Here is a 26,984-nt window from a genome sequence, read left to right on the forward strand (position 1 = left end):
TATGTTTGCCTTCATGCAGAATTTGCTACGGTGCTTCAAACAAGGCCAAGACGCTATTTCTGATTGGTTTCTTGCTTCTCGTGAAGACTTCATCAGGCCTTCGTCCATACCACTTGCCAAGACCGTCTAATCTGTCTATGGATCCCTTTAAATCGGCCTCTCAAACGTACTGGTAGATTCCTAGCGTTCGGTTCGGTTCAGTTCAGTTCTTACACGAGTGAGGGATTGATGCTTGAAGTGGCTCCGAGTGGTCAGTCTCCCCCTTCATTTTCGTTTTCGGGAGGCAGTTCTTACTCGGCCAGCCCCCAGGCCAGGGGCCAGTGAGATGGGGAGCATTTTCGCAGACTTCCAAGAAGCCCAAAGGTTAGGCGATGGAAGGCTGCTGGCCACCTGCTTAGGCCCCATCGACTCAGACCGCGACCCTCGACGCGTGCAATCTTTTGCACAATTATCCAATCACCAGACCATTTCAGCAGACGTCCGATACCATCTCGTCCAAGACCGTAATGCGGTCAAACTTCCCAAAGCAGAAGCCAATGCTTGGGTCGACATCTTCGTCGCTTTGTGGAAATGCGTCAAAGAACTCGCCACCATCCAAGCCGGCGGCGCGGGCGACTGGACCAGAGCCTTCGACTCCTACAAAGACATGTGCAACCTCCTTGTCCGAGGCTACACGAACTTCGGCTTTCAATCATGGACGATCCCTTGTCTCTACGTAGCAGGCAAGTACCTACGCATGATCGCCATGAAAGCCGACAGTCAAGACAAACCCAAAGACTCTGATGGATTCACCAACGGCTTCGCTGACGACATAATGAGCGACACGAACAAAAACAAAAATCTCGAACAAGCAGCATGGACCATCAACCGCATGTTCACCGTTTGTCTCAGTGACCGCGCCGAGCTCGCCGAGTCGCGCAAATGGGGCATCTACAGCACCACGAACCTGCTGTTCAAAACATATTTCAAACTCAACTCAATCTCACTAACACGCAACGTCATCCGCGCCCTCGAGGCAGCGCAACCTGATCTCCCTCCACTTGAGTTGTTTCCCAAATCCCATCGCTGCACATTCAAATACTACCGTGGCGTTATCGACTTCCTCCAAGAGCATTACACGGACGCCGAGGCCAACCTCACTGAAGCATTGAATCTATGCCACAAAGCCTGTCCGCGTAACCGCGAACAGATCCTCACTTACCTTATCCCCGCGCACGTCGTTAATACCCACCAGCTTCCCACTGCGTCCCTGCTCGCTCCACATCCGGCACTCTCCAGCATCTTCACGCCATTGTTCACTGCCATCCGAACAGGCTCACTCGCGCAATTCGACGACGCCCTGTCCAACGCGGAGCCCGAACTCGTCAGACGCAGAATCTACCTGACCCTCGAGCGCACGCGAGATATCTGCCTTCGCAATCTTTTCCGCAAAGTCTTCCTAGCTGCCGGGTGGGAAGAGAGCAAGGACGCCGCCACGGGCGAGGTCACCGGCAAAATCCGCCGGACTAGGATCCGTATCGAGGAGTTTGAAGCCGGCATGCGCGTCGGATCCAAGGGCGCTACGGATGTGATGATGGAACGGGATGAGGTGGAGTGCTTCTTGGCGAATATGATTTACAAGGTACGTCTCCGATCCATCGGTTGGCTTCACCTGCCTTGCAGTCGTCCTATTGCTATGTGCTTTTGATGCTGCCTGCTGTTTCTATCGATCGTCATGCGAAGACGCATCTGTCGTGGCACATGGCTGCCTAGATGAGGTAGTGCCTGGCGTGAGGCTGGGCTTTTGGATACACCACTGTTTTCGTTCATGCTTGCAAGGCAACCAGGAGGGACGCTAAAGGCTGACGTGATTTTTTTAACGTGCTTGCAGAACTTAATGAAAGGTTACATTGCACGGGATCGAGGCATTGTTGTGCTCAGCAAGGCCGGCGCCTTTCCTGGGACGGGTGTTTAATTCGTCAAGTTCCATGCTAGGAGCACATGTCGACAACATTGTCTATGAAGCATATTATTTGGTATCGACGTTTGCGTTGAAATTCCTAGCTCGGGTGAACTGGACGTGTCGCCTGGAGAACGGCACCATCAAGCGATACCACGCCCCAGGCAAAGACATGACGCCAAACACTCCTGTTAGTATCCGCACAAGAGCGGTCTGAGAGACATGTGCATTCTCCCAACATCCAGCTACGAGCGCAGATGCTGTGGGAACAGCGTGCTAAGCTCCTTCGGTCAATCAATGCTTTGAAAGCCATCAGCAGCACTTGTCCCAGAAAATCCTACCCGTCCAGACGACTGGCCATGATTCATCCTCAGAAATCCACGCTATTTCCCAAAAAGACATGGGCGATATTTGCACGCCGTTTGCAACATACCATACCAGGCATGGTACATATAAAGTGTACTTCGACCCTGTGCCATGGGCCCCCTCCCCTTGACCCTGGTGCATCCCGCGAAGAGAAAAAGGCATCAGGTCCGGATGGCCCCCTCTACACCATCTTCTGGCAAGACAGGGCGCGGCAAGGTAAAAGGCATCGGAAATGCACGTGTCAAATCTGCCCGCGAACCTATCACCGTCCACCAGCACTATTCCTACTTCCTACGAGGGATGTGACAGGTCCGAAGCCACCTTTCCCAGCTTTTTGAGTCACGCACTTGGATCACGGAACAAAGGGTCCAAGCTTCCACTGCTCCTCGACGCCAGGCATCATTCCCACATACACCTCGCTTATTCACCTTCCAGGCATGCGGGGACACGGGCACAAAAGTCAATTCTTGACCCTTACGGTGGGCCAAGCTAGGAGATCTGGCGTATACGGCGGTTGCCTTGTGCAATGAGCAAGCTACGGACTTTTGGCAGAGTGGAATCCGCCAATGAAGTCAGCCTTCCTCTTGAGACACGCAGGACGTCTGGAATGGACGGAAAGTTGTGCAGTGCAAATCACTGAGACTATTTGAAAAAGCAACATTAAAGTCTCTACGTGTGGGATAATGAGATTTCATTCGTTGTTCCCTTGAAAATTGAGCATTGCATTGCAGATAGCATATCGAGTTGCCTGGGATTGCATTGCATCCAAGCATTCTCCCTTGATTCTGCTCCTCGCATCGCCAGCGGCGAAAAGACCTAAATTTTACAGTCTTGTACTGGCAACAATCTTCCAGTCGGATCGACAAACAGACATTTTTGGGTTATTGTAATAATGATACATGCAAAGCAACCCATGACTCCTGTGTTCTCTTACCAAGAAACAATTTGAGATGCAAAGTGGCGACCTGGCAATCTTGTAGGTGAGCTGGTACATTGTTCTCGATCTAGCGAGTAAATGGTGACGACCACGGCGAGCGCATGGTTTTCAGGTCATCCTGGAGAAGGTCAATGAGGTTGATGGATTTGACATAGAAGGCTAGGAAACTTACCATGTGGTTACACATAGCGACGAAGAGGTCGAAGAACAAAGCGGTGCCGCCTTGCTCCATCTCGACCTTCATAGTGCCGCTCTTCTTGAAGTTGTTGCGACTGCGGATGATGAAGGTGAGATACTGAGCTCGGAGCTTTGAATCCGAGTCTGGAGTATGGTTGTAGGCATATCTTGCTGAAGCTAGAATGGTAGATATTGCCATGCCCGATCGTAGGCCTTGCTTGCGAAGGGCAAGACGTTTCAAGTCTTCAAGACCGTATAGCTCGGCAGAGCAGCTACAGACCATCAAGGTTAGCACGGCAGTATCGAGGAGATGCAAACGACATACTAAATGACTGTGTCTTTCATCAGATTCTCCTTGGCAGCATGATGATAGATTGTAGTATTGGCACCATTTCCTTCGTCTTCCAGTTCCCACGTATCCTTTCTTTTATTGTGGAGCAATTTCGGGTAGTAGTCTCCCTTGTAGAGATATTCTAGAACGGCAGACAGGATCTCTGGCTGTTCATCGGGCAAGGTGATTCTTCGAGAATGGTTCTCGAAGAACTGGTCCTTGCATAGAGATTGGAAGAAAGGTGAACGAGAGATGATTTCTTCGTGGCTGGCAAAGAGTCTTTGGTCGGGACCAACACAGATGGTAATGATGGCGGAGGTGAGGGTGCTTGCAGACTAAGTTAGCATGGTTCATGGTGAGCATTGTGGTCAATACTGACCTGCCGACGGCTGGGCTTGTGTGACTGCCATGTTCTCTTCTTGCAGACTTCACAGATTCCGATCTCTGCATGCCCCTTGTGATCGACTGCTCACGAAAGGAGCTAGGGGCCTTCTGCTTAGTATATTTGCTAGTTCCATATCTTGACGAGAAGCTGTTTGAGGGTTGTTGTCTTCTGCTGCTGAACATGTTGATGAGGGGACTCTGGCAGGGTAAGTCTCGATGGAATGTGCTGCTCAAAGTGGGAAAGAGCGCAGCTGTAGCAGCACTGACGTAGAGTATTGCAGTCTAGTCAGTGGAAGCAATCAGAAAACTCGGCAGTAATGAACCCTGGAAATGGATTCGAGAAAAAGGAAAGATGGAAGCAAGGCTGCCTGATATCAATCAGATCAATCGAGTCGAGACATCAGGAGTCGAGAGAAGACCTTCGGCAGCAGGAGGAGCTTCGTTATAATCATCCCGGCATTGGATGCCTACCTGGCAGGAGAGCAAGGACTGCTTGGGCTTATCGCTGGAAATGCTCTGAAATTGGCTAGATATAGCTTCTACGGAAGCAGTAACACGTTCCGCGTCCGCCTGGATACACGCTAGGCACACGAAGGCACATGACCAATGCAACCTCTTTACGGGTCTTCCAGGCCATCTTCGACTGTGAGTGGCCGTTAGATGAGTCAAACAAATGACTCGGCACTTTTGTCCCAGGTCTGCCTCAGCCCAGAAACCCGGGGGCCTACATGGGTATGAAGCTACATAGTGCCCAGCCACCCACACTGCCCTCGTTCTGGCAGCCGAAGCAAACTGCATGTGCATTTTCGCCACCTGAGCCCATCTCCCGGCCTGGCACATCACATCGGATGCTCTGTGATAGTCGAAGACCAAGTGTTGCATCACGCCACAGGTACCATCGCGAAATGCATGGTGCGCCGGTGTGTGCAACGTACCGAGTGTGACACATGGCAGGCTGCCATATGAGTCGTATACTGATGGACGACCCCACGACCAAGAAAAGCCAAACTCATCTGGCGCCGCTACTCGTACCGACGGTCTTCGACCGGGAAGAGCGAGAATCTCAAGAAGAGGGTGTGTAGCTTTTGCATATCAGTGGGGACCAGAAAGAAGATGAAACATGAGGCTTCGGTCGGCTTGTTCGGACCCCAGACCGCTAGTCAAGCATTTGCACCTGCATTAAAAATCCGGAAAGGGTAGGCTTTCAATTAGCGAGTTTGTTCCTGGCATAAGCCTCGAGCAAGCGGCGCCTAATCAGCGTGTAGAGCTGGGCTTTGTGCCCTTGGTAAGCCTATATCCCTATATCTGGCACTGAATCGTTGAGATGACTTGATGACATTAAGACATATATACTCCATACTCCGTAAGTGAGAGGGAAGTTCCAGCACAAGGGCTGCCTTGCGTATACTCCCTACGCAGTGTGTCTGCAAACCATACATTCCTCACAAGAAGACTCTTTTCGCTTCTTTGGGGTGACTCTCTATTGGGCAGTACGGGCACTTGAATTTGGCGCCCTTGCTGAGCTTTTGCAGAGACTCCTGTGCGATGACATGGCAGCACGGTAGCATCATTGGAGGATTTTGATCTGTTGACTGCTCCTTGGAGACCGGACAAACGAAGATAGAATGAAACCGGTAGGAAGGAGGTAATGGTGTCTCGACGGGCAGTTCGTTCTGTGACGTCCATTCTGTTCGCTTCTGTTTCTGTATTGTTTGCAGCTTCATCAACGTCGGCAAGGCGATGGCTCCGGCAGTTGCAGCCACGTATAGTGGCGAGTCTGCCGACAGCTCGAGCAAAGAGCAGAACTCGCGGGTAAAAGAGGTAGCAACCTCGTCCCAAGCCGTGCAATTGTTGAATCTGATGTTGTAGGGCGACTCTGCCAGATTGGAGCAGAATGGGATGGCTCCCATGAGCTGCTGTATTTCTACCAGGTATCTTCCTCGAAAAGACTGAAACTCCGTTTGAGCGTACTGCAGAGCCCGCATCGGCCCGGCGAATTCATGTTGGTCTTCGTCTCGCTGCTCCATGAAGAGGCTGACAAATTGTAACCTGCAGAGTTCGAATTCTAGATTGCTCCCACGTGCCTCCAGCGCTGCCGCGTTGAACCGTGCCCAGTCGATAGCTGGTTGGAGATTGTGGTTGTCCTTCAGCTCGCTGAGGATATGGTACATGTTGGAGAACTGCTCTTGCATGTTTTCTTCCGAGCTCTTATCAAGACCCAAAGGATGCTCCATCGAGATGTCCAAGCCCAGATGAGCCGCTGTCTCTTGCTGCATTCTTTGTCGCTCCATTGCTTCGGTATGGAACGTCGAGGCCACATCAAACAGTCCTTCTCTGAGCAAGTGTAAATATATGGCTCGGTTGATGAGTGTAGGATGGGCAGACAGTGCGTCGATCTCATTGCTGGGGACTTTCTCCTTAAAGACCTTATCCAAGGCTCTCGTATACTTGTTGTGCAGCCCATGCGTGTCTTTTAGGCCAGTGAATATGCCGTCAAAGGAGGTCTTGACCGGGTTTTGCAGTTTCGCAAGAGTGATTTGTCTTGAATTAGGATCTTCGGCAATGGCGTCCCGCGCCCTTTGGAGCTGCTTGATAATGTCGTCGACATTTTGGAGGGTCTTCGACTGCTTGCTGTTGTTCCACACCTTGTCATGCTCTTTCTGAATGGCATCCATGGCGGACGATCGGTCCAACGGTTATCAACTTCGTCCGGGGTTCGTCTGTTTCATGGCCGGCGGCAGGCTTGAGGAATTCTGCTCCTTACAAATGCCTTATGAGGAGAAGAGGGTAGATGATTTCACCGTGCTTGATGCGCCACCTGGGCACGCGGAAGATCAAATGGCTGCGTGACGAATGGTTAGACGTTGGGTACCGCTTCCACGCCTCATGTTCAATGATGCAGCACGTGAGAGCACGCGCTTAGCTCCGGCGTGCTCCGGGCAGTCATTCTCCCCGCAACGCCCGGACAGCAACGACGATTCTCCAAGACCGACCAGCTCGCCGCCTTAATTAAACCAGAAGCGGATTTCCCTACAACAACTTTACATCTCAAGCAACAGAACGTGGGCGATAATCAATCAACTACATTATAATAAATATCCCTCCGACGCTTCTCGTGAATGATGCCGATACAAAGCGATGAGTGGAAATTTCGGCGTCATGAATTACGCCGCTCCGAACTTCCGAAATCCATACCACCACCTTCATTCATATATGGGCTCGCCTCAAGACAAGTCTGCAAAATCCAGTCCCAAGGAAGACGCTAACGGTCCCGAGCAAGACGGGCAGAACATTGTTAGCCCAGTGTCAGCAAGCTCTCGTCAGAGTAGGCCAGGGCAGAGCAGGAGACGAATGGTCTTTTCAGATCCTATCGCATTCCGGTACTTGGAAGAAGATCCTGCAACCGATGCCATTGAGCGATGGAGGCGACTTAAGGGCTATGAATTATACATTGTAGAGCAATGGGCTTGCTCCAGGACGCATCCTACTTTTGTCATCTGCACGTACACCGGCGACCCTTCACACTCCATCCTAGTCAACGTTCTTGCGGTTCCAGGCGACGAAACCGCCTGGTCCCAAAGGCTACAAGTATACTTTCAAGCGGTCTCACAGTTCCACGCCAAAGAGAAAGACACGCCTTTAGGCACGCTAATGGTTACGAATCTAAGCGGCTTCCCGTCTGCCTTGACAGTTATCCCGATACCAGATGGCGATGTTCGGAAACACAAGGAGGACTTCATTGTCAATGAAAACCTGAAACGAATGGGATGTTCGGGCAGAGCCGGCCTAAATCTTCAGCCTCCTCAGCCGAGCACCGTTGCAAAGTTTCGCCACTTGTACCGGACCAGCGAGACGGTGCCGCTGTATCGGTCTGTCATGGAATTGGTGCGCCTATGTCAGATTGCGTTGGTCATGTACGACAAGCTGCAACCAGCCTATGCTGATGGGTTACTCTGCGATGTCACTGAAAAAGCCATCAACGATTGGTGGACTGACATTGGCACCTACTTCTACAATGTCGAGCCGAGCGACGGAATTCTTGGTGCTACCACTGTGGCGGCCCTTCTTGGCCTACTCATTGGTGCATACAATCGGTTGAAGGCATTTGGTTCACCCGTCGGCAAAGAGGTGCTGGACATATATCAAATGAAAAGAGCCATCGGACATTTCCAGAAAAGTCATAAAATGGAAAAGACGCGACGGCTCGATCGTGAGACCCTCGATCGACTTCATCGAGCAACAGCAAAGAATGCTGCTGGCGAAGGCTGGACTGTACCAAAGGCCGTCAAGTCCACCGTTGCCGAACTGAGCGGCAAAGGAGGTGAAATGGTCATGGGTATTGTAGGAGCCCGCGACAAGGCTGGCATTTCCGAAGCCGAGACGCTGGATATTGACCGCTTCGCCCAACTCGTTACTGGCCCCAGATTGAAATGGTTATGGCAAGGCAAACCCATCAAATCCGGAGATTTTGTTGCTCCCGTCGATTCGCTTAATGGACGAGTCTTCAAGACTGACGACCAAGGCAACTTTCTTTGGACGGGGGATCGACACGACTCGATCTTTGATGGCGGCACTCTTGAGCGGACCGATACCTCGATGACTAATCAGACTTTGGACGGGAGGTCTAATCGCAGTCGCATTCGGGATGCTGTAGGAGGGCTGAAAACTCATCGCTCTCAATACTCTAAGGATGGCGAGGACTCTCAGGATTGGATTGACGGCGGACTCTCCAAATCGTCCCGCCATCTGCCTCATGAATACACCTCACGCCCTCCAATGACTCCCAGGCAGACCGGTCCTCCTGCGTTAGACATGGCCCTGCGAGAAGCCGGAACAAGTTCTCCCAAGGAAATACGTGGTCAGCCGTTCACAAGAGCAAACACGACTTCAGGAAGACAGATACCCTCGCATCGTCAGCAACTGCGACCCTCATTGCCCGGAGATTCTCCTAGGAGGAAGAAACTCGTTGCCGAAATGGCTGAACTGCGCAACGAGTTCCAGTCGGACATTTACAGAAATTTCTCCGCCGAATTGCCATACAGAGGACTTCACAGCCGGGTTTTACGACGATCAGCAAGTGCCATATCTTTGACAGGCAGAATCGACGTCGACAGCCCCCGTGTCAACCGGCTTACACGGCGACTATCATTCAGCATGGTGGAAAATGCTGTCTTGAGGATGCCAGAAAACGTGGCCGAGGAGGGCATCGTGAAGGGTCGGATCGAAGGCGATCTTACAAATGCTCTGGCCGAACGTGAATCTCTAATCGCAGCTGCACAGAAGAAAGCAAGACGGATACAAACCATCCAGCAAGTGCTTATCCCCTTTACTGAAGGCCGAGTCGCTCATGTGGAGACGCTCGATCACGCTGCACATCAAAACCTGGAACATCTCAACGAGCTTTACTATCATCGGTTGGAAGAGTATCAGACTCTGCAAGCGACGTCATCGGACATCGTCTCTCACGAGAAAAGTGCGTTGACCGAGAGTCTTAGGAGGATCGAAATGCTTGGAGCGAAGATGGACTACGAGCTCGATTCATTGCAATCAAGACTGCAGGAAGTCGAGGACGGTGTCGGTGACTTCGAGCGGAATGTTCTTGCGATCGAGGCCAGGGTGAAGGAGTTGATTGGTCAAGAGGCGCCGAAATCAGCGCCTTGGTTACAGCAAGTGTTCAATTTCTTGGGATCGAGGAAGGGAGCCAAAAGCTGATTGATCACTTCAAGTAATTGCGTGAAGCTTAGCGAGGAGTTAGAATGGGAAGGCCGATCATGATGATATAGCCGGAGCATAATGTTGATTCTCTCCATGCAACCAGAATGGAGATGTTGTTTGAAGCAGACTCCTGCTTCAGCCGGCCTTGACAGAACAGCCATATACCTGTCGTTCATCAATGCTTGCGGCTCTCGAGAATTCCTCTCCATCAAAAATTGGCCGTTGTTTATTGTACAAAATCCTTAGGAATCGTCCTTGGTCGAGCAGCCGCCCTCGCATCCCAGTCTTTGAGAAAGCAATGACGATGCATAACCAAGCCGTCCATAATGCTCTCATGACTGTCGGCCACGATCGCGCAGGCCTTGGAAATTACAAAGTCGTCCTGCTCTCTTACATGCCAAACATACCACCAGCGCCTGCGCCACCTCCTCTTGCCGCCGCCTCTCCTTGCATCTTTTCTGACACCTTGATGTTGACTTCGAAGAACTTGGCCACGCATCGATCGAGGCACACACTCTCGCCCTTGTTGAGTTCGGCTTCGCGGTAATCGGCAGGTACGCATTTCGCCAGACACGATTTCGTTAATCTGTAGCCAGCAAGGTCAGCCCCGACTCGCCATCGCCCATGATCCGTTCAAAATGCCCTTTCCAGAGCTTCGACAGGATCGGGTACAGAGCAGATTCAATCATACCTTTTGTACATGTCGGACACTAATTCAACTTCTTGCTCGGCTGCCGCGATCTTCTCTGCGGAGCTTGGCTGAGGACGCCCACCGCCGAAGAGGAAAGACATGTTGGGCTGCTGTATTCTGCCTTTGGGTGCGAGACTGAGTGTTGACAGAAGAAGACGGACGTCGTGATACAGGATGCTTTCGTACGTTGTTCGGGTCCTTGAAATTGTAAATAATTCGTTACCGGAAAATCCGCCTGCGGTTTACGGAGTAGGCGGCTGCTGTTTCGGGCATTGGTCCTGAGCCTTGGTGGGTCGCCGCTTTTGACGTCGCTACAGTACATCAGGTAGGTACCTATGAAAACCGCTTTACCCTCCCTCTCTTCATCCTTCTGACTTGTCAGTGAGACGCGTGGCGCCAGAAGATCATGATACCATCGATTTCTGGGCCCGGCCCAGACATGTCAATGAAGTGTCGGGAGTGGACAGTCCGGCTAATGCAGCACCATATTCCTGAATTATTTAGGAATTTAAATGTGAGTCGATCGCCTTGTGCTTGTGAACACGAGCTTAGGGACTTTGGCTGGGAGCCTCCTCCCTCTTTAAGCTATCCAAAAGCTCTCTCCATGCCACGGCTGGCTACATGGTCTTGTTGCGGCCTACTGCTGATAGAACAGTGAGGGTTTCCTGGGCAAACCTGAAGAAAACTCTAGCCGACAACTACTTTATGTAACTTCTCGCTCGGTGTTCTATGTTTCAGATGCAATGGAACACGAACTTCGGACGATCCAGAAGATGCTGACAAGGCAACTAGACCAGTCCAAAGTGGTAGCAAAACAATTCATGCCTCCAGAAATAGCCAAGAGGAGGAAAACTGTTTCTGGTCGAGGCATATATTTGAGATACACTCACTTCCCTGCGACCTAGTAGTCCATCTCCAAAACCTCGGCACTTTCTCGCTTGATAAGGTCTACGTGTGCCTGGCTACGCGGCCGAATTTTGACTGCGAAAGGAGCTTCGTCGTGCTTTTCCCAAAATGTGTTGTATCTATCGATGGGATGATCCTAGACCAGAATTAGAGACACGACTTGACGTGACAAATCCCCTTGCTTACCGGGTCTTCCGCAAAGTCAAAGCAATATAGTAAACACGCAGCCGCTATCCACACGTTATTAACACCGACATTGTAGCCCACGCAGACTCGGCGACCTATATACCCAGAAATGTGTCAGTTTTTGATTCATTTCCGAAAACGAGGCAAGAACCACAGAGCTTACCGGCGCCAAAAGACCAATGACCTTTCAAAGGATGGTTCAGTTCGTCATTCATGAACCTTTCCGGGTTGAACGTATGCGCGTCCGTGTAGTCGCCCTCGTTTAACGCGAGAGCGTAGGCATTCCATGTGAATTGCGTTCCAGCAGGGAATCTGTACCCCTCGTACTCTTCATCCTGCGAGAGCATGTGCGGCACGCCCATCTGAAGGAAAGGGCGCCATCGCAGTGCCTCTTTCACAACCGCCGTTATGTAGGGTAAGCTTTGCCTATCGTTGAATGTGGGCAGGCGCTCGGCGTTTGATCCGCACACTTCATCCAGGAGAGCTTGTGCCTTCTTGACCCAACGTGGATAAACCGCCGCAGCCGCGACAAGTTGTGTAATGACCGTTCGAGACGTGTCGCTGCCAGCCTCAAATAGAGTGCTCAGAACCATGAGCTTCTCCGCTTCGTCAATCGTAGCGAATTCCTTTTTCTGCACTTCATTAAGCATGTCGATCGCAAAGCAGGGTTTTGCAACACCCTTTTCCATCTTGCTCGCCAGTAGGTCAAGTTCGCGTTGATAGACACTTTGAGAGATTCTTAGCCTGGTCTCAAACGAGGGATCCCTGCATTGGCCCAGGGTTGATAGTAGCCTGCACAATATGGGAGGGGGGAAGTGATACGTACGCCAGAGTTTCGTTGAAGTAACGCTCGCCGTAAGGCCTCCACCACTGCAAAGGCTTGGGCAGGCGTGCCAGCCACGGGAACAAGTCAGCAATGGAAACGGTTGGACTGAACAAGGCTTTCCCGAACTCGGCCATCTGGCCCAAAATGATGGCCAATTGCTTGTCATCGAGACGTGCTCGTCTACCAAACACGACGCTGACGATGACGGAATTCGAGAAGCGCTGATTCGCAAGGAAGAACTTCTCAGGAGCGTTCAAGTAGTCCCAGACCAGGTGCCTCGACTCCAACTCTTGATACGGCACAAATTTGGTTTCTGCTTGTTTGCCGTTCAATTGTGAATGCATCACCTTGCGCTGATTTCTCCATCTGTCCGTGTAACTCATAAGCAGCATGCGTCTGCCACCCGACATGATCTCTGCTGTCATGGGCCGATATGGACGGGAGGCTGTGATGGCAGCTCGCTTCTCCATGATGTCGTTGACCACGCGCGATGAGTTCAGAAAGACGATCGTTTTTCCGCCGAGATTGCATGTGAACCTGCAGAAGACAACCAACAGTAAGCAGTGACAAACCACGAGTACATATAGGTTGATCTGTCGTACATTTCACCGTATTTCTGTGCCATCTTGTATGTCCACATCCCAGCCGGGAACGGAACATCCAAGCTGTTTCCAATGAGTGGCCATCCTGGCACGCTGGGCGGTAGTTTGTATTTCTTTTGAAATTGATACCGAGCGACGACTGTGCGGATCAACAATGCAACCGTGGTCACGACGATGACCAGAGTAAACATCTGCATCGCCATCTTGGTGTCAAGTAGTGTAGGAGAATAAGAGAGATGTGAACAAGTAGTCGTGTATTAAGCATACCTATATCGATCGTGCCGGGCCAACGCTCCCACCTGAGACCGAGGACTTCCATCGCCTACGAATCTGTGAGGCTGAGCGCGCATTCGTGAGTCGTTCATTCCCACATCACCTCCGCTCAGCGGATTCTCCATCAATGCCTCCCCCACAAGCATCCCCCGCACCCTAGTATTCGACCGATCATTACCATAAGCCATCTAGTATGGATACATTGGCTAGACAGAAGATTGGTGTTGGTAACGGGACATATTCAGTCTCCTCTAGATATCTGTGGGGCGAATACCCCTGGGTGACCCTCGGCGTGGGGCAGATTTCAACGAAGACGAAGCGATTTCCACACTCTTCGAGCTCTTCACAGTATCTCAACCTCATCTATAGGCCCAGGCTGACCGAAAAATCGTTCCCGAGTATGGAACGGAGCTCCCAGGATGGGATAGCTTGGCTAAGGGGATGTATGGGTGGTGGGATAGAGCTCGACTCTTCGAGAAGAGCAATGCAAGCTGATGATCCTCGTACCTTGCTGCTTGTTCGCTCATCGGCAGCGAATCCGTCTATCGAGTGCAATCAATGGGATGACGCCTGGGCAGATTGACAAACCGTTATCCTGTCGATCTCGGTGACTAACGCCTCAAGTTACCAGCCGTATCATACCTGAACGAGATCATGAAAGCGAGAGTGGAAACGTGAGTAAACGTGGTTTCCACGTAGTAAAGCGGCACAATCTGGCCGTGCTCACGTGAGCCCGTGAGCTCCGGAAGCCCAAACTCTACCGAAGCTTAAGCGACCAATAGACATTTTTATCACGGTTGCTCCCCATCAACACCAGCGCAAACATTTGACTTGCTACCTCTGGTCATGCTGCTGCCTTGATGTCCAGCAAAGCAGCATGGCAAGTATGGCAGCTATCACGTCTGTCAGTTGTAGGAAGGTGAGTCCATCACTTTTGCCGCGTTCCAATTCCGGATGAAGAGACAACGAGAAGAACCGCTGCGAGTGATGCTAGCCTTGTGGCTTGCAATGATCACTACTGCTCCAGTGAATGTCTGATGCTGCAAAGATGCCTCATGTCTATGTACCTTGTGGTGTGAGGACTGTTTCTGACACCCATCGAACAGATGCCTACCATATCAGTTCGGTAGTACAGTCTGGCCTCGTGTTTACCAGAGGCTAGCGAATGCTTCAACATCATGGCTTCCCAAAGCTAGATTCACCACGGCAGCTGCCGGATGCAATGCCCATGACGCGGTCGACACGCGCATGATGGCGTCCAGTAAAGAGGTGGAAGAGCGCATGCAAGAGCTGGAACACAGCGGCACAAACCTCTATCCACGATACACTAGAGACACGCGCGCCCGGGATATAAGAACTCTCGTAAACGAGTTCAACGATGACGCTGGAAGCGACATACCGGCCCAAAACGCTGCAGCTGCAGAGATCGAAGGTATGCCCTTCCATTCCAGTGCCACATCAACGGTTGCGTCCTGACAATCACAGTCTCCGGAAGGATAACATCTATCCGCCTCAGCGGCTCGAAACTCGTCTTTCTCGACCTCGTCCAAGACCAGTGCAAACTTCAAGTCACTCTCTCATATGCCGCCCTTACTCTCTCCTCTGTCACGCTCGACACATTCAAACACCACGTCCGTCTTATCCGCCGGGGCGACTACATCTCCATCCGCGGCATGCCCCCGTTCCGCAGTAAAAACGGCCAGATCACCATCAAAGCGACCACCCTGCCCGTGCTCCAGTCTCCCTGCCTTCAGCGGTTCCCCATCGAGCAACGGGGCTATGCAACTGACGAGATGTCCATATCTGAGTCGAACTTCACGCCCCGCCACGTCGAAATGCTCACCGATCCGGACGTCATAAACACCCTCAAAGCACGGTCAAGCCTGGTCCGCTCCATGCGTTCCTTCTTCGAACAACGGCACTTTGTAGAAGTCAGCACGCCCATCCTTTCCGCGTCCGCTGGCGGCGCGACCGCCAAACCCTTCGAGACTACAGCCACTCACTTCGACAATCGCAAGCTATCCCTCCGCATCGCGCCGGAACTACCGCTCAAACGCCTGATAATCGGCGGCATGGATCGCATCTTCGAAATCGGCCCGTGCTTCCGCAACGAGGGCCTCGATAAAACGCACAACCCCGAATTCCACACTTGTGAATTCTATGCCGTCGGTCACGATCTGCTCCAGCTAATGACATACACGCACCAACTCCTCAAAGTCATTGCAAATGGAATCGAAGCTTTGCCATCCCCACCAAGCTCGGAGCAGTCACGACTCTTACTGCAACAAGTCAACGAGAACGAACCATTCCGCCAATTCGACTTCTTACCCACGCTCAATGCCGCTCTGGGTATCGATCTACCCAACCTCGCATCCCCGGAGGCTCAAAAAGAGCTGCTTCAAATCTTCAACTCGAAAGACATCCCTGTTCCCACAAATCCTACTGTCCCTCGGCTTGTCGATAAACTAGCCGCGATATTTATCGAGCCTGAATCCCTAGCGCGCCCGATCTGGATCACAAATATCCCCGAATGTCTCTCCCCACTCGCGAAGTCATACATACACCCCACCACACCGAATTCCCAACCTGTCGCCGCTCGTGCGGAACTCTTCATCCAAGGCAAAGAAGTGGTGAATTGCTACGAGGAGGAGAACAGTCCGTTCGAGCAGCGGCGCAAGTTTGTCGAGCAGCAGCGTCTAGCCCGGCAAAATGCAGGCCAGTACGACGAGGAGGCCATGACCGTTGACGAAGAGTACATCCAGGCTTTGGATTGGGGCCTGCCGCCGACAGGTGGTTGGGGTTGCGGAATTGATAGGCTCGTTATGCTCTTCACCGGACGCGAGAGGATTGGGGATGTCTTGAGTTTCGGCAATCTGAGGGCTGTTACGAGAGGGGCGGAAAAGAAAACTTCTGAATTGTGAGAGAAATGCGTTCACTCTATACAAGCTCAGATTTTCTGTAGTGTAGTGTACAATAGCAAGAGAAAGAGCAATGCAAATGCTCAAAGGCATCATCCAATCTCTAAATCCTGCTTGTCGTTTGCAGAGAATTGAGCAGAGCTGATCCACCATCTCAAGCATGAAGAAGACGACAGTATTCTGTCCACGTTCGCTTCGTAGCGCCACGTGCCCGCTCTTTCCGAGCAGACCAAGTCAGCAGTGTTGCCCAGCAAGTTGTTGATATTCTCAGGCAGCAGATCACAGCACGCGTCAAGAAATGTCCCCAATGTCGAAAGATACCACACGCCAAGCTCCAAATCATGACAAAAAGGCGCCCTGCTCTTGTATATGCGAGCGTAGCACGGGATGTGCCCAGAGGAACAGTGTCCATCTCAACCCTCCACCTCCACCTCCAAGAACGATGTATCCCCTTTCAGCCGTAAATCTCGCTCCGTCCACGCCAATTGCGTTCATCAATCGTCTTCCGCTTCCTCTTCTTCTCCGGCAATGGCGGCGACAGATTCAGCCGCAGCGGACCCTGCCCGGTCGTCAACCTCACCAGCTTGAACTTGTAAATCTGACGCTCTTGCTTCTCCAATTGAAACCACTCAACCCGGTATAACCCATCGTAACGATACCCCCGTTCCGGACGCAATGGACACTTCTCCGACGCGCAATGAGACCTGAAGACACGTACTGGGTCGCGCCCTTTCCTATAACTGGTAATTAGGCTCATGGTCGCGTTTGTCGGGCCGTGGCCGCTTGTATTCTCTATGATTCGGTTCCTTGGATGGGCGACTGGATCCCTAATGTTGGTGGCCCTATCGTCGCCTTCGGCTCTAGGTAGTCCTGTACCCATGTAGTATATCGTGTCTCCCGCGTCGACGTCGGCGTAGAAGTGCTGGTTTCTCTCGTCGTGGTATCCCATCACAATACTTCGCGCTCTACGCTTCGTTGTGCCTGCGATTCCAGCGACAAGAGGCCCATGAGCACCGTCACGCACCATCTCTGCTCGATAGATCCAGGTTTGCCCATTGACAAGATGGCCGTGACCGAAAAAGTCGGAGGTACGGCGGTGTGGCCAGTTTGGGTCCGGGAACCATGGCCCGCCTTCACGTGTCCGTCGAAGTCCTCTTCTTGCAAGTACACTTAGGTCGCCAGAATGCCATTTGCGCTGCAACCAGGTAAGATCTTCGATGATGTGGTCTGGCACGACCTTCGCTTGACGCATAGCTGCGTTATCCTCGCCCAGGAACGCGTCGATTCTGTCACGGACTCGGGATTCGTTCAAAACTTCTTGTGTGACGGAGTTTGTTTGCATCTTAGCGACCCAGTTGTCAATATTTACGAAAGCTGACCGAAGTCCCATCGACATGCGTGGCCTAATACTGATATTGTCAAGAAGTCGGATGACATCAGTGACATCCTTAAGGGTGACAAAGTGCTCGTTTTCTGGCTCATCGTCTGGAGGCAATCTGCGCCAGATGTCAGCCATTGTATAAAAGAGTCTGAATGAAAACCTACTCTGGAACGCGGTCCGCTCTTTCGCGAGTTTCCCATTTTTGGTAGTCCAAGACCAATGTGCGGCAATCTATGAGGGCATTTCCCCTTGCTGGGCATTCCAAAGAGATTGGGCATAAACAGTCGGGGTTTAATCTCCCAGCAAAGTGAGGAAGAGGTGACGGTGGTCTTGGAGGCTCGGGTGGCGATTGGTCCTCAACAACTGGTATCTCTGGAACTCCGGGTTCTGTGTCGTTGTCTGACATGTTGTCATGAGGTTTCGTAGGCAAGGAATATTCGTCGATCGACTTCAAGACAGCTTCGCCATCAGATGCTTCGGATACTTCTCGTTTGATGGAAAGCCTGTGAGGGTCTTGCTCGTTTTCTGCAGCACTTTCATTCTGCTGTAAGGCAAGTCGCGCATGATTACTATGGTCGACGCGTAGTGCGGTCTCCCGTCTGCGACGTTGTCCATCTACCTGCTGCCTGGCGCCCTGCTCCTGTAGTATAGTTTGACGTCTAGCAAATCCCGCCATCAGATACTGGGTGGGAAATTGGTAGTCCGGGATATTGGATCTGGATTCGTGGCTAGGCCATTGCTCTGTCAAGCTTTCCGGCCCTGTGCTGCTGGTGCTGGTGCTGCTACTGGGGTTCGACCGTTCGTCGGTTTCACCTGCCGTACTGCGCAAGCGAGTGGGAACATCATGAGTATGTGGATATGGCCTGTAGATATCGCGATGCCGATACGAGCGAGGCCAGGATGGTACCATACCAATACCTTCCAGCCTGGTGAATCGGCCTCTGCGATGTTCGGAAGGGCTTGTTAGCGGCATGATGACTTCTGCAAATGAGCAAGTGGCTACTCTCGAGATGAAGTAGAGTGCGAGACCGCTAGAGTGCAGTAGTGTGGATAGGTGGTTAAGTCCAACTCCGTGCTGTCATACAAGGCTCATGCGATGACAGCCCTCCGGACGTGGTGTGAAGCCGCTGCCAGAAGGGGTCGTTCTGGTCTGCTTGTCTGGAGGGCAGGTAATGCTTGACTGTGAGGACAGTCTGCCTTGAGTGTTTGCCGAATTGATGTAAGGTTGAGCGGCGAGTCTTGACCGAGAGAATAGACATCAAGTAGGTTGGAAATGGAATGGTGGTAGAAGTATGTGCAAGGTGGTGAAGGGTGACAGGATGTAGAGTGAGTATGGCGGTGTAGTAAATTGAAGATGTCACACAAAAGTGAAGGATGGAGACGTGTCCCTGAGTGTCGATCACATGCCAAAGCCAATCGATGAGCATTTAACCTGCAATGGGGTGAATGAAGATGAGGTGAGGTGAGGCGAGGCGAGGAGGGTTAGGAGTTCGCCAGAGGAGTTGAGGTTGGATCGAGAAAGAATGGGAAGGACATATGAGGCAGGTTGTGGTGAGCCAGAAGGAGCTTTGAGGTCGACAATTCCACTTCGATAGTGAGCTTGGAATTGCTGCTATCCCCTTCCTTTGACCTTGCGAACATGCCACGCAGCTGGCAGTCCCGCTCCTCAAGGCATTCGTCTCATGAGAAGCCGAACTGTCCTGTTGGTCCAAGCAGTGTAGGAGGAAATCTGCGTGTGGGATCACCAAATGCAGAGTAACACTATCACACGCGTGGCCCTTCTCAACGTTCGTCAACACCAAGCTTGCCATGATCCAATGATCCTCTGGCGGAAGCTACATGACAGTAGTTTTGCCCCAGAGCCTAGGACTCTTGGAAGATGGACGAGTTTATTGGTTCTGTAACTACCTCAGTGGCTTTGCCCAGTGAACCTAGAGCACTTCCAGCATATATGCAAGTGTGCGGCACTGTCTTTTGGACAGACTTGATTTCTTGGAGGAGTCCCTTGACAAAACATGGCCGAGTCCCAAGTCGAGATGGCCGGGGATTGCTGGAAACTGGGGGTTTGATGCCTGTGTAGCTCATTGGTCCTTGTAACTCAGTTTGGGACAAGCGGCTCTCCTTCACGCTGGCTTGTCAAATACAAAGCATATTTGATAGAGTTTATGTCCCTCCTGTGTTGCTGGGCGAGCATGACCAGCAGCATCGGAGGCCAAAAGTGAGTCGATCCACGCTGAGACGTCATCCAACATAGCGAGTCTCTCATCGTCATCGCTGCCTCGAGCATCCCAACGCGGATCTAGAAGCGCATCACTTCTGCTCGACTGATCTAGGATGTAGGCTTGTAGGTCTGGAAGTTGTCGTCCTCTCAAAGCTTTCCGCAATCGTGAAATTTGTGATCGCTCCCACGGTGTCCGACGGAATTCTGAGTATACGTACATGGTTCTGAACACGGATAATCCCCGGGCGCACGCGCATATTCCATGAATCGCAACGAGGTCACTTCTCGAGTGCCGCAATCTGGTCATTAGGCGTTGAGATAGATAAACAGTCCGCACAGAAGTGAAGGTGGCCAACCACCGGAGCAGTGAATCATACGCTTCAGCACTGATAGCATCAGACTGGCCACTGTAGATGCGGCAGGTTTGAATGCGTTTGAGATGTTGATGCGGATAACGAGCAAAAGTGGAATGCAAGTCCAAGTCTGTATTCAGCTGGTAGCCATTCCGTGGGGCACTGAGAGCGTCCCAAATGTACTCTGGTGGACGTATAGGGGAAATGAGCAGGGTGGCCCTCGAGTAGAAGACGGCAGCCGCCTCGTGATAGATTGATTTGCTGACGAAGAATAGGCTTGGGATGTCTCTTGAGCTCGGGACAGGTCCCTGGCGTGGTGGGAAGTCAGGATCCACGAATTGCTGAGCCTTGAGATATTGCGGCAGTATTGCAAGATCGTATATGCGACTTCGAATCTCGAAGGGGGTCTCGAGAAAAGCGGATCTGGTATTTTGGCCCATATCTTCTGGACGGAAAAGGCTTGTGCTATCTATCACAAGCACGGGCCGGGTAGGTCTGTGGTGACCTGGGTGGTGACTGTTGGATGCTGTACCACGTGGTTCTGTGTTGACGTGCCCGTCAAGGCCCCTTTGGCTCCATCTTGCGTCCTTTGGTACCCTCGTATGGTCTGCGACGATCGCGTCGAAAGCGAGTCAAGTGCCACACGAAGGCCGGGAGCTTTTTCGCTGCTTTGGGGGATTTTGGCCTGATCAGGCTCCTGTGGTTCCCTAATGGTCCACTGGATTGATCCTTGTGACAAAATCCAAAAGCCAACCAGTCAGCCGCTCCTGTGCCTGTGATATGATGCAATTTGGGCGAATAGGCAGCAGGACCCAAGCTACGCCATGGCGGCTCGGACGGGTTGAGCTGGGGACAGCCTAGCAAGCAGCTCCCACGCTGGGCTAGCTCATGATGGCTCTGTGAGAAGAATGAGTCGGGTGTGGACGAGAAAATCGAGGGGGGCGTGGCACAAGGAAGCGGTGAACAAATCGAGAGGCTGTTTGCCTGCGCTTCCCCGTTCTCCATCATCTGCATCTGCACCTTTGAGGACTTGGACCAGTGACCTCAACCTCATCTCCATGTGAAGTAGTAGCCGCTATTTGCTACTGTCGTCCTTGCTTTTACCCATGTCCTCCTCGCTTGCTGCCTTCTCTGCCTTGTCCCATTTCCCTCTTCAGAGACCGTGAACTCTGACCATGAGAGGGAGAGCAAGCATTCCCACCGACAAAGTCAATGCTGCGACTCTTCCCAGTGTTTCCAGCATTCTAAGACGCTGACCGCCAAATGGACGCCACTCAGACCGCCGCGCATGGTTTCTGGAGGTACTTGATCAAGCCCGACAAAAGCGCATCACCACAGCTGGAGCAGCTGTGTTTGGGGCTGGCCAAAGTCATTGTAAGTACGCCGTGTTGCTGGTGCAGACCGCAACTGCTGATGTACCTTGCAGTCTATACTCGAACCTGGACCCAACGACGAACTCACTCCGCAACGCCTTGCCGCCTTCTACCGGGCAGTCGGCGGCAATTATGACTCTCTCTTCCTCAATACCACGGACGGAGGTCTGTCTCACATGTACCAAATTCTGGGATGTTTTCACAGCCTCCAACCGACCCCGAGTCCTTTCGAACAGCCAAGAGTACCCTGTCTAACATCCGCTGGCTTTGCTCGCTGGCAAACCATCCAAATACTGCTATGTCCCGAGGAAAACGTGGGGTTTATGCAAAAGGCCGTGCAGAGGTGGAACATTCCAATGCCGAATGGCGGCATCTTTCCAAAATACATCCCGCAGGAAGTATTTCCAGACCGTCCAGACGAAGAGATGGAGAGATGGCACAAGATGGTAACAGGCCAGTTGAATCAGAAGAACTACATGCAACGCCTCAAGAATTCACCTTATCAATCTCCTCACATTGAGCCATACGATCGACGAGACGGCTACTTCTCCGGTCCTATGCTTGGTAAATCCACGAGGCCCTCGCGAAGCAGCTCAAGAGACGACCAAGATCGTATGGCGGCTGCATATCACCGCCGAAGCAGCGTCCCTGATTTCCCCTCCCCACCACAGGAGAGAGGTTCACATTGGGATCCCCGACATAACGAGGCCTCGCGCAAAGCCCGGAGTCATTCTGCTCGAAGGCCACCACAACCACCCGCCCGCCAGCGATCTCACACCACTTCCGGGCCGCCTGCAAGTCCTCCAAACAAGAACTCAGTTCACAGTCCTTCCAAGAGCAGACGGGCCATCGACTCTAGGGACTCTGGCAGGCGCTCGTCAGCACATGCGCCTTTCAACTATCGCTCTCCTGCGCGCACGCCATCGACTGTGGATGAAGACTCGGGCAGCGAGGCCAGCTCTGAGACCTCTCAGATCGGTCGCCGTCATCGCAAATCTGACGAGGATCGAAAGAGTCGGCACTCCTCCTTGTGGGTGCCATCGTTTATGAAGTCACACAAACGCCGACATTCTTCAGATGCAAGTTACCGTGCAGCTGCAGTAAGGGATTCAGCTCAGCGGCCCAATCACCGCCCACCGCAGGCCCTCAATGCTCCCCCACAAGCACCTTCCCGAGGTGGTGCTCCTCAATGGCGTGACCCTAATTGGGACAGTGACCCGACACTGTCAACTCCAGCACATGCACATGCGCAGCTCGACCCACGAGGTCCAACGTTTCGTTACCCCGAACCGAATGCCTTTGAGCCTTTGACTCGAGAGAGCAGTAATGGAAGTGGAACGGATCAAAGGCACCGTTCATCGGACTGGGAGAGAGGTGGCACACAAAGGCGGAAAGGTGCACCTCTCCGAGTTGGCACGTTGACTGGTGTGCAAGGGAGGAAATATCCCACATCGGACCCTATGAGTCCGATAGATCGTCAGAGGAGTCATGCCTCTTCCCGAGGTGGCGTTGCTACTGTCGTTTAGGAAACCAGACGGGGCCGGGAGGAGAAGCGACGATTCAGTCATCAACCAGCACGAGCGGTGACATAACGACATGTACGACTGAATGATATACGACAAGAAGAGGATGATTGATGACAAGCGATGACGGGACAGGGCAGCATAGAACTTCTAACCACTCGGCGTTCTGGAGGTACATACTCGTTTTTGGCTTGCGAGGGACAGTTTTTCTTCTCTGTCGATCATGCTTGGTGGTATCAGGGAACAACGGTCGCCCGTTTTGCGTAGGAAGACAGATTACTCCTTGGTTAGCACCTGGTGTCTTTTGCCCTCTCCTAGCCCGGTTCTCCTTCGCAGCTCAATCTACGTGGGCCTAATGCAAATCGCTCTTTCTTTCTTGTCTGTTGCCGAATTTGTTTTGCTACGTAGAACCCACAAGTTCCCGGCGCATGGGGTTCGGGGACTAAACTCATGGATGAATGTGGATAGAGGATCCGTACCTTCATCATACTCCTTTGCTTGAAGATATACATGAGTATCTCCGTGTATCTCAGCCTCGTATAACGAACACCACCGTGGAGTAGTACTCAAGAGAAAAGGGCAGCCAGATGTTCACTGCCCTGTTGCCCGTCATAACCACCTCGTTGGACGTCGATCTCTCGTAAATGCCTCTGACTGCAATGTCCAAGAATCTCACATCATCTCTCTTTGGGTTGCGCCATCCGATCACTAGTATGTATCCAGGTCGAGATGCTCCCAAACTTGCCGTGCCTCTTGCTTGCTCTGATCCGATATTTCATCCAGCTAATTTTCGCTTTAACTTGGACCAAAATCTCTTTACCCAAGCCAGGCTCCTCCGCTAGATTCTAACCTGGATCTCGTATTATTTGGTCGTGAATCTCAATCACAGTCATCGCCATCTTCGCCCCCTCCTAGTACACCAGATAATCGCCTAGTTAGAAGACATAATACGCCTGGCCCAGGCCAACCTCGGTCGCCGGCTCGGCCTTGCAGATCTGCCCATCCGCCTCGACGGTGTATCTCTCCGGATCGACCTTCATCTTGGGCATGACATCGTTGAACTTCATATCCTTCTTGCCGACGCTCCTACACCCCTTCACCGCCTCGACCCTCTTGTTCAACCCATACCCGTCGATCACCCCGGACTCGATACTCTTCGCGCTCACAAAGGTGATACTCGTTTTCGGCACCATCGCCGCGAACATGGGCCTACTCACAATCGGCTCGACCGTCGGAATACTCGCGTTCGGATCGCCCATCATGGCCTGCGCAATGAAGCCACTCTTGATCACCAGCTGGGGCTTCGTGCCGAACATGGCGGGCTTCCACAGACACAAATCCGCCACCTTGCCAACCTCGACGCTCCCGATCAGATGGCCCATGCCCTGCGCAATCGCCGCGTTGACCGTGTACTTGCTCACATAGCGCTTGACGCGGAAATTATCCACGCCCGTGCCTTCATCCTCGGGCAGGAAGCCGCGTTGCTGCTTGTTTTTGTGCGCCGTGTTCCAGGTGCGCATGATGACCTCGCCGCAGCGGCCCATGGCCTGGGAGTCGCTGCTCATCATGCTGATGGCGCCCAGGTCGTGCAGGACGTCTTCCGCGGCAATCGTCTCGGCGCGGATGCGCGATTCCGCGAACGCCACGTCCTCGGGGATGTTCTTGGACAGGTGGTGGCAGACCATGAGCATGTCGAGATGCTCGTCCAGCGTGTCCCGGGTATACGGCCGCGTGGGGTTGGTCGACGAGGGCAAGACATTCTCGTGCTCGACGACCTTGATGATATCTGGCGCATGCCCTCCGCCAGCCCCTTCGGTGTGGTACGTGTGGATGGTACGGCCCTTGAAGGCGGCGATCGAAGACTCGACGAAGCCCGACTCGTTGAGTGTGTCCGTGTGGATCAGGCACTGGACGTCATATTCGTCGCACACAGATAGACATGTGTCGATGGCCGCGGGCGTCGTGCCCCAGTCCTCGTGCAATTTCAGCCCGCACGCGCCAGCCTCGCAGCTTTCGCGCAGCGCCACGGGGTCCGAGTCGTTGCCCTTACCTGTGATTCCGTAGTTGATGGGCAACGAGTCCACGGCCTGGAGCATCTGCTTCATCAACGTCTTGCCGGGCGTGCACGTCGTCGCACTTGTCCCCGCCGACGGTCCCGTGCCTCCACCCAAGAAAGTAGTAATGCCCGCGGAGATTGCCTCGTACACTTGCTGCGGGCAGATGAGATGGATGTGTGAGTCAATGCCCCCGGCCGTGACGATCAGCCCTTCGCCCGCAACGACATCGGTGCCGTTGCCCACGACCATGTCTTTATGCACGCCGTCCATGACATCCGGGTTGCCCGCCTTGCCGATGCCCGCGATCACGCCGTTCTTTATGCCAATATCCGCCTTGTATATCCCCGTCCAGTCGACGATGAGCGCGTTGGTGATGACCGTGTCCAACACTTCGACGTCGTGCCGGCCGGACGCTTGACCCATGCCTTCGCGCAACGTCTTGCCGCCGCCGAATTTGCATTCGTCGCCGTACACGGTCATGTCCCTCTCGACTTTGATCCACAAGTCCGTGCTGCCGAGGCGCACCATATCTCCAGTCGTAGGGCCAAACATGCCAATGTAATCTGCCCGTGTGAGTGACGCTGCGTCGATAAAGCCCATGTCGCGAACTGGTTCGGGCTTGTGCGCGAAGCCGCCAGCTTGGAGTTTGGAGATGATCTCGTCGACGCGTGAAAGGTCAACTGGGCCCGTGGCTAGATTGTTGCCGCCATGGATGACTTTGTTGCCCGCGATTTCGACAAGTGTGACGGTCTTGGTGTCGCCGGGCTCGAAGCGCACGGAGGTACCTGCCGCGACGTCGAGGTGATAGCCATAAGCGCGGGCTCGGTCGAATTCAAGGGCCGGATTGGTCTCGATGAAGTGGTAATGGGAGCCGATCTAGATTACAGGTCGTCAGTTGAGGCAGAAGGAAATGAATTGCGTAGAGTACTTGTATTGGTCTGTCACCCTTGCTGGTGACCTTGAGTTTGATCCTCTTCCGACCTTCGCTTAACACAATCTTGCCTTGCTTGACTGGAATTACGGCACCAGGCATCTTCTTGTCTTCATATTCGCTTGCATCCGCCAGTGGGAACGCATCTTTGGATGGAACAGGAAGAAAACTCCCGTACAAGGCCTTCTCCAGATCACCGTCGTCCGAGCTGATGGGATGATCGACAGTCACAAGATATGTGCCAGTCTTGAAAGTGCCTTCGATTTGCACCGTGTGCAAGGTAGATACAACTGCTGGCAAGACATGGCGCCGACCAAGCAGTTGTTTCCCCATCGCCATAAGATCTGCGCAGGTGTGATTGCCATCGCGGACGAGCTGTTTGGTCGCTGTTAGAATTTCCTTTGCTCGACTATCCAGGGTTCCCGATTTACTTCATGTAGAACGCTGGCAATGAGAGCCTGTTCATGAGGTCAGCCACAAGATTCGGGTTTTCGACTCGGTTTTCGTTACACAGGCTTCAGCGTGATTTAGCCTAACGCCTCTGGCCAAACGTCTCTGTGCCAAAAAGCCCAACTGGGCTGTGACGAGCTTATCAAGCTGTGGTAGGAATTAGCCATGTATATTGTGTTGCCTTCCTATCCGAAACTGTTCCTACCTCCTTTGGTACGAGCTGCATGGCGAGTCCGGCTCTCTCTGAGATGGCTCTCGATACGGCTCAAGATGAAAAGAATGTCGTCGAAGACTGCAGCTCTGGCAGCATTGAAGCTGTTTATCATTATGACAGATTGTGGCCTTGGAGCCTATCATGGTGAAGCGGCGATGCGGGGCAAAGGAAGATGCACCATCAGCACCCAAGTGGCATGATGGACCTGGGGATCTTCGAGATAAGAACGA

General features: G+C 52.6%; 11 protein-coding genes across 16 annotated transcripts; 4 read left to right on the top strand and 7 right to left on the bottom strand.

Moving 5' to 3' along the window:
* The first annotated feature begins 124 nt into the window (after nt 1-124).
* PV05_01379 lies at nt 125-3,540 on the top strand. 2 transcript variants are annotated; one of them, XM_013466360.1, is made up of 3 exons: nt 125-250; nt 303-1,621; nt 1,871-3,540. In XM_013466360.1, exons 1-3 carry the CDS (start codon nt 229-231, stop codon nt 1,952-1,954), a joined length of 1,425 nt encoding a protein of 474 aa, XP_013321814.1. In that variant the 5' UTR covers nt 125-228; the 3' UTR covers nt 1,955-3,540. The 2 variants fall into 2 exon arrangements, with proteins under 2 accessions (XP_013321814.1, XP_013321813.1); XM_013466359.1 differs by having other exon boundaries at nt 125-1,621.
* PV05_01380 (uncharacterized protein) lies at nt 3,008-4,602 on the bottom strand. The gene is made up of 4 exons (XM_013466361.1): nt 4,130-4,602; nt 3,745-4,077; nt 3,415-3,691; nt 3,008-3,360 (listed from the first exon to the last, which is right to left on the bottom strand). Exons 1-4 carry the CDS (start codon nt 4,315-4,317, stop codon nt 3,310-3,312), a joined length of 849 nt encoding a protein of 282 aa, XP_013321815.1. The 5' UTR covers nt 4,318-4,602; the 3' UTR covers nt 3,008-3,309.
* A 223-nt stretch (nt 4,603-4,825) lies between these two features.
* On the bottom strand, nt 4,826-6,981 carry PV05_01381 (uncharacterized protein). The gene has a single exon (XM_013466362.1). It carries the CDS (start codon nt 6,807-6,809, stop codon nt 5,577-5,579), a length of 1,233 nt encoding a protein of 410 aa, XP_013321816.1. The 5' UTR covers nt 6,810-6,981; the 3' UTR covers nt 4,826-5,576.
* A 206-nt stretch (nt 6,982-7,187) lies between these two features.
* On the top strand, nt 7,188-10,004 carry PV05_01382 (uncharacterized protein). The gene has a single exon (XM_013466363.1). The coding sequence runs from the start codon at nt 7,273-7,275 to the stop codon at nt 9,844-9,846; it is 2,574 nt and encodes an 857-aa protein (XP_013321817.1). The 5' UTR covers nt 7,188-7,272; the 3' UTR covers nt 9,847-10,004.
* A 235-nt stretch (nt 10,005-10,239) lies between these two features.
* PV05_01383 (mitochondrial import inner membrane translocase subunit tim10) lies at nt 10,240-10,641 on the bottom strand (the record flags this gene model as incomplete). Its single annotated transcript, XM_013466364.1, has 2 exons — nt 10,240-10,435; nt 10,541-10,641. 2 exons carry the CDS (start codon nt 10,639-10,641, stop codon nt 10,240-10,242), a joined length of 297 nt encoding a protein of 98 aa, XP_013321818.1.
* Nucleotides 10,642-11,441: 800 nt separating this feature from the next.
* Nucleotides 11,442-13,263, bottom strand: PV05_01384 (uncharacterized protein; the record flags this gene model as incomplete). Its single annotated transcript, XM_013466365.1, has 5 exons — nt 11,442-11,582; nt 11,633-11,727; nt 11,796-12,358; nt 12,459-12,995; nt 13,061-13,263. The coding sequence occupies 5 exons, from the start codon at nt 13,261-13,263 to the stop codon at nt 11,442-11,444; spliced, it is 1,539 nt and encodes a 512-aa protein (XP_013321819.1).
* An 878-nt stretch (nt 13,264-14,141) lies between these two features.
* Nucleotides 14,142-16,376, top strand: PV05_01385. 2 transcript variants are annotated; one of them, XM_013466367.1, is made up of 3 exons: nt 14,142-14,252; nt 14,440-14,765; nt 14,819-16,376. In XM_013466367.1, the coding sequence occupies exons 1-3, from the start codon at nt 14,194-14,196 to the stop codon at nt 16,252-16,254; spliced, it is 1,821 nt and encodes a 606-aa protein (XP_013321821.1). In that variant the 5' UTR covers nt 14,142-14,193; the 3' UTR covers nt 16,255-16,376. The 2 variants fall into 2 exon arrangements, with proteins under 2 accessions (XP_013321821.1, XP_013321820.1); XM_013466366.1 differs by having other exon boundaries at nt 14,440-16,376.
* On the bottom strand, nt 16,269-19,251 carry PV05_01386 (uncharacterized protein). The gene is made up of 2 exons (XM_013466368.1): nt 17,797-19,251; nt 16,269-17,747 (listed from the first exon to the last, which is right to left on the bottom strand). The coding sequence occupies exons 1-2, from the start codon at nt 18,603-18,605 to the stop codon at nt 16,706-16,708; spliced, it is 1,851 nt and encodes a 616-aa protein (XP_013321822.1). The 5' UTR covers nt 18,606-19,251; the 3' UTR covers nt 16,269-16,705.
* A 231-nt stretch (nt 19,252-19,482) lies between these two features.
* PV05_01387 (uncharacterized protein) lies at nt 19,483-20,945 on the bottom strand. Its single transcript, XM_013466369.1, has one exon. It carries the CDS (start codon nt 20,644-20,646, stop codon nt 19,756-19,758), a length of 891 nt encoding a protein of 296 aa, XP_013321823.1. The 5' UTR covers nt 20,647-20,945; the 3' UTR covers nt 19,483-19,755.
* A 262-nt stretch (nt 20,946-21,207) lies between these two features.
* On the top strand, nt 21,208-23,578 carry PV05_01388 (uncharacterized protein). Its single transcript, XM_013466370.1, has 2 exons — nt 21,208-21,580; nt 21,633-23,578. The coding sequence occupies exons 1-2, from the start codon at nt 21,470-21,472 to the stop codon at nt 23,103-23,105; spliced, it is 1,584 nt and encodes a 527-aa protein (XP_013321824.1). The 5' UTR covers nt 21,208-21,469; the 3' UTR covers nt 23,106-23,578.
* PV05_01389 (urease) lies at nt 23,400-26,950 on the bottom strand. Of its 4 annotated transcripts, XM_013466374.1 has the most exons (5): nt 26,746-26,950; nt 26,601-26,687; nt 26,522-26,548; nt 26,088-26,465; nt 23,400-26,035 (listed from the first exon to the last, which is right to left on the bottom strand). In XM_013466374.1, the coding sequence occupies exons 1-5, from the start codon at nt 26,764-26,766 to the stop codon at nt 24,038-24,040; spliced, it is 2,511 nt and encodes an 836-aa protein (XP_013321828.1). In that variant the 5' UTR covers nt 26,767-26,950; the 3' UTR covers nt 23,400-24,037. The 4 variants fall into 4 exon arrangements, with proteins under 4 accessions (XP_013321828.1, XP_013321827.1, XP_013321826.1 ...); XM_013466373.1 differs by having other exon boundaries at nt 26,088-26,548; XM_013466372.1 differs by having other exon boundaries at nt 26,522-26,687.
* Between the last annotated feature and the right edge of the window lie 34 nt (nt 26,951-26,984).

The sequence above is a fragment of the Exophiala xenobiotica genome, assembly GCF_000835505.1.
Source record: "Exophiala xenobiotica strain CBS 118157 unplaced genomic scaffold supercont1.1, whole genome shotgun sequence".
Classification (NCBI taxonomy): Eukaryota; Fungi; Ascomycota; class Eurotiomycetes; order Chaetothyriales; family Herpotrichiellaceae; genus Exophiala; species Exophiala xenobiotica.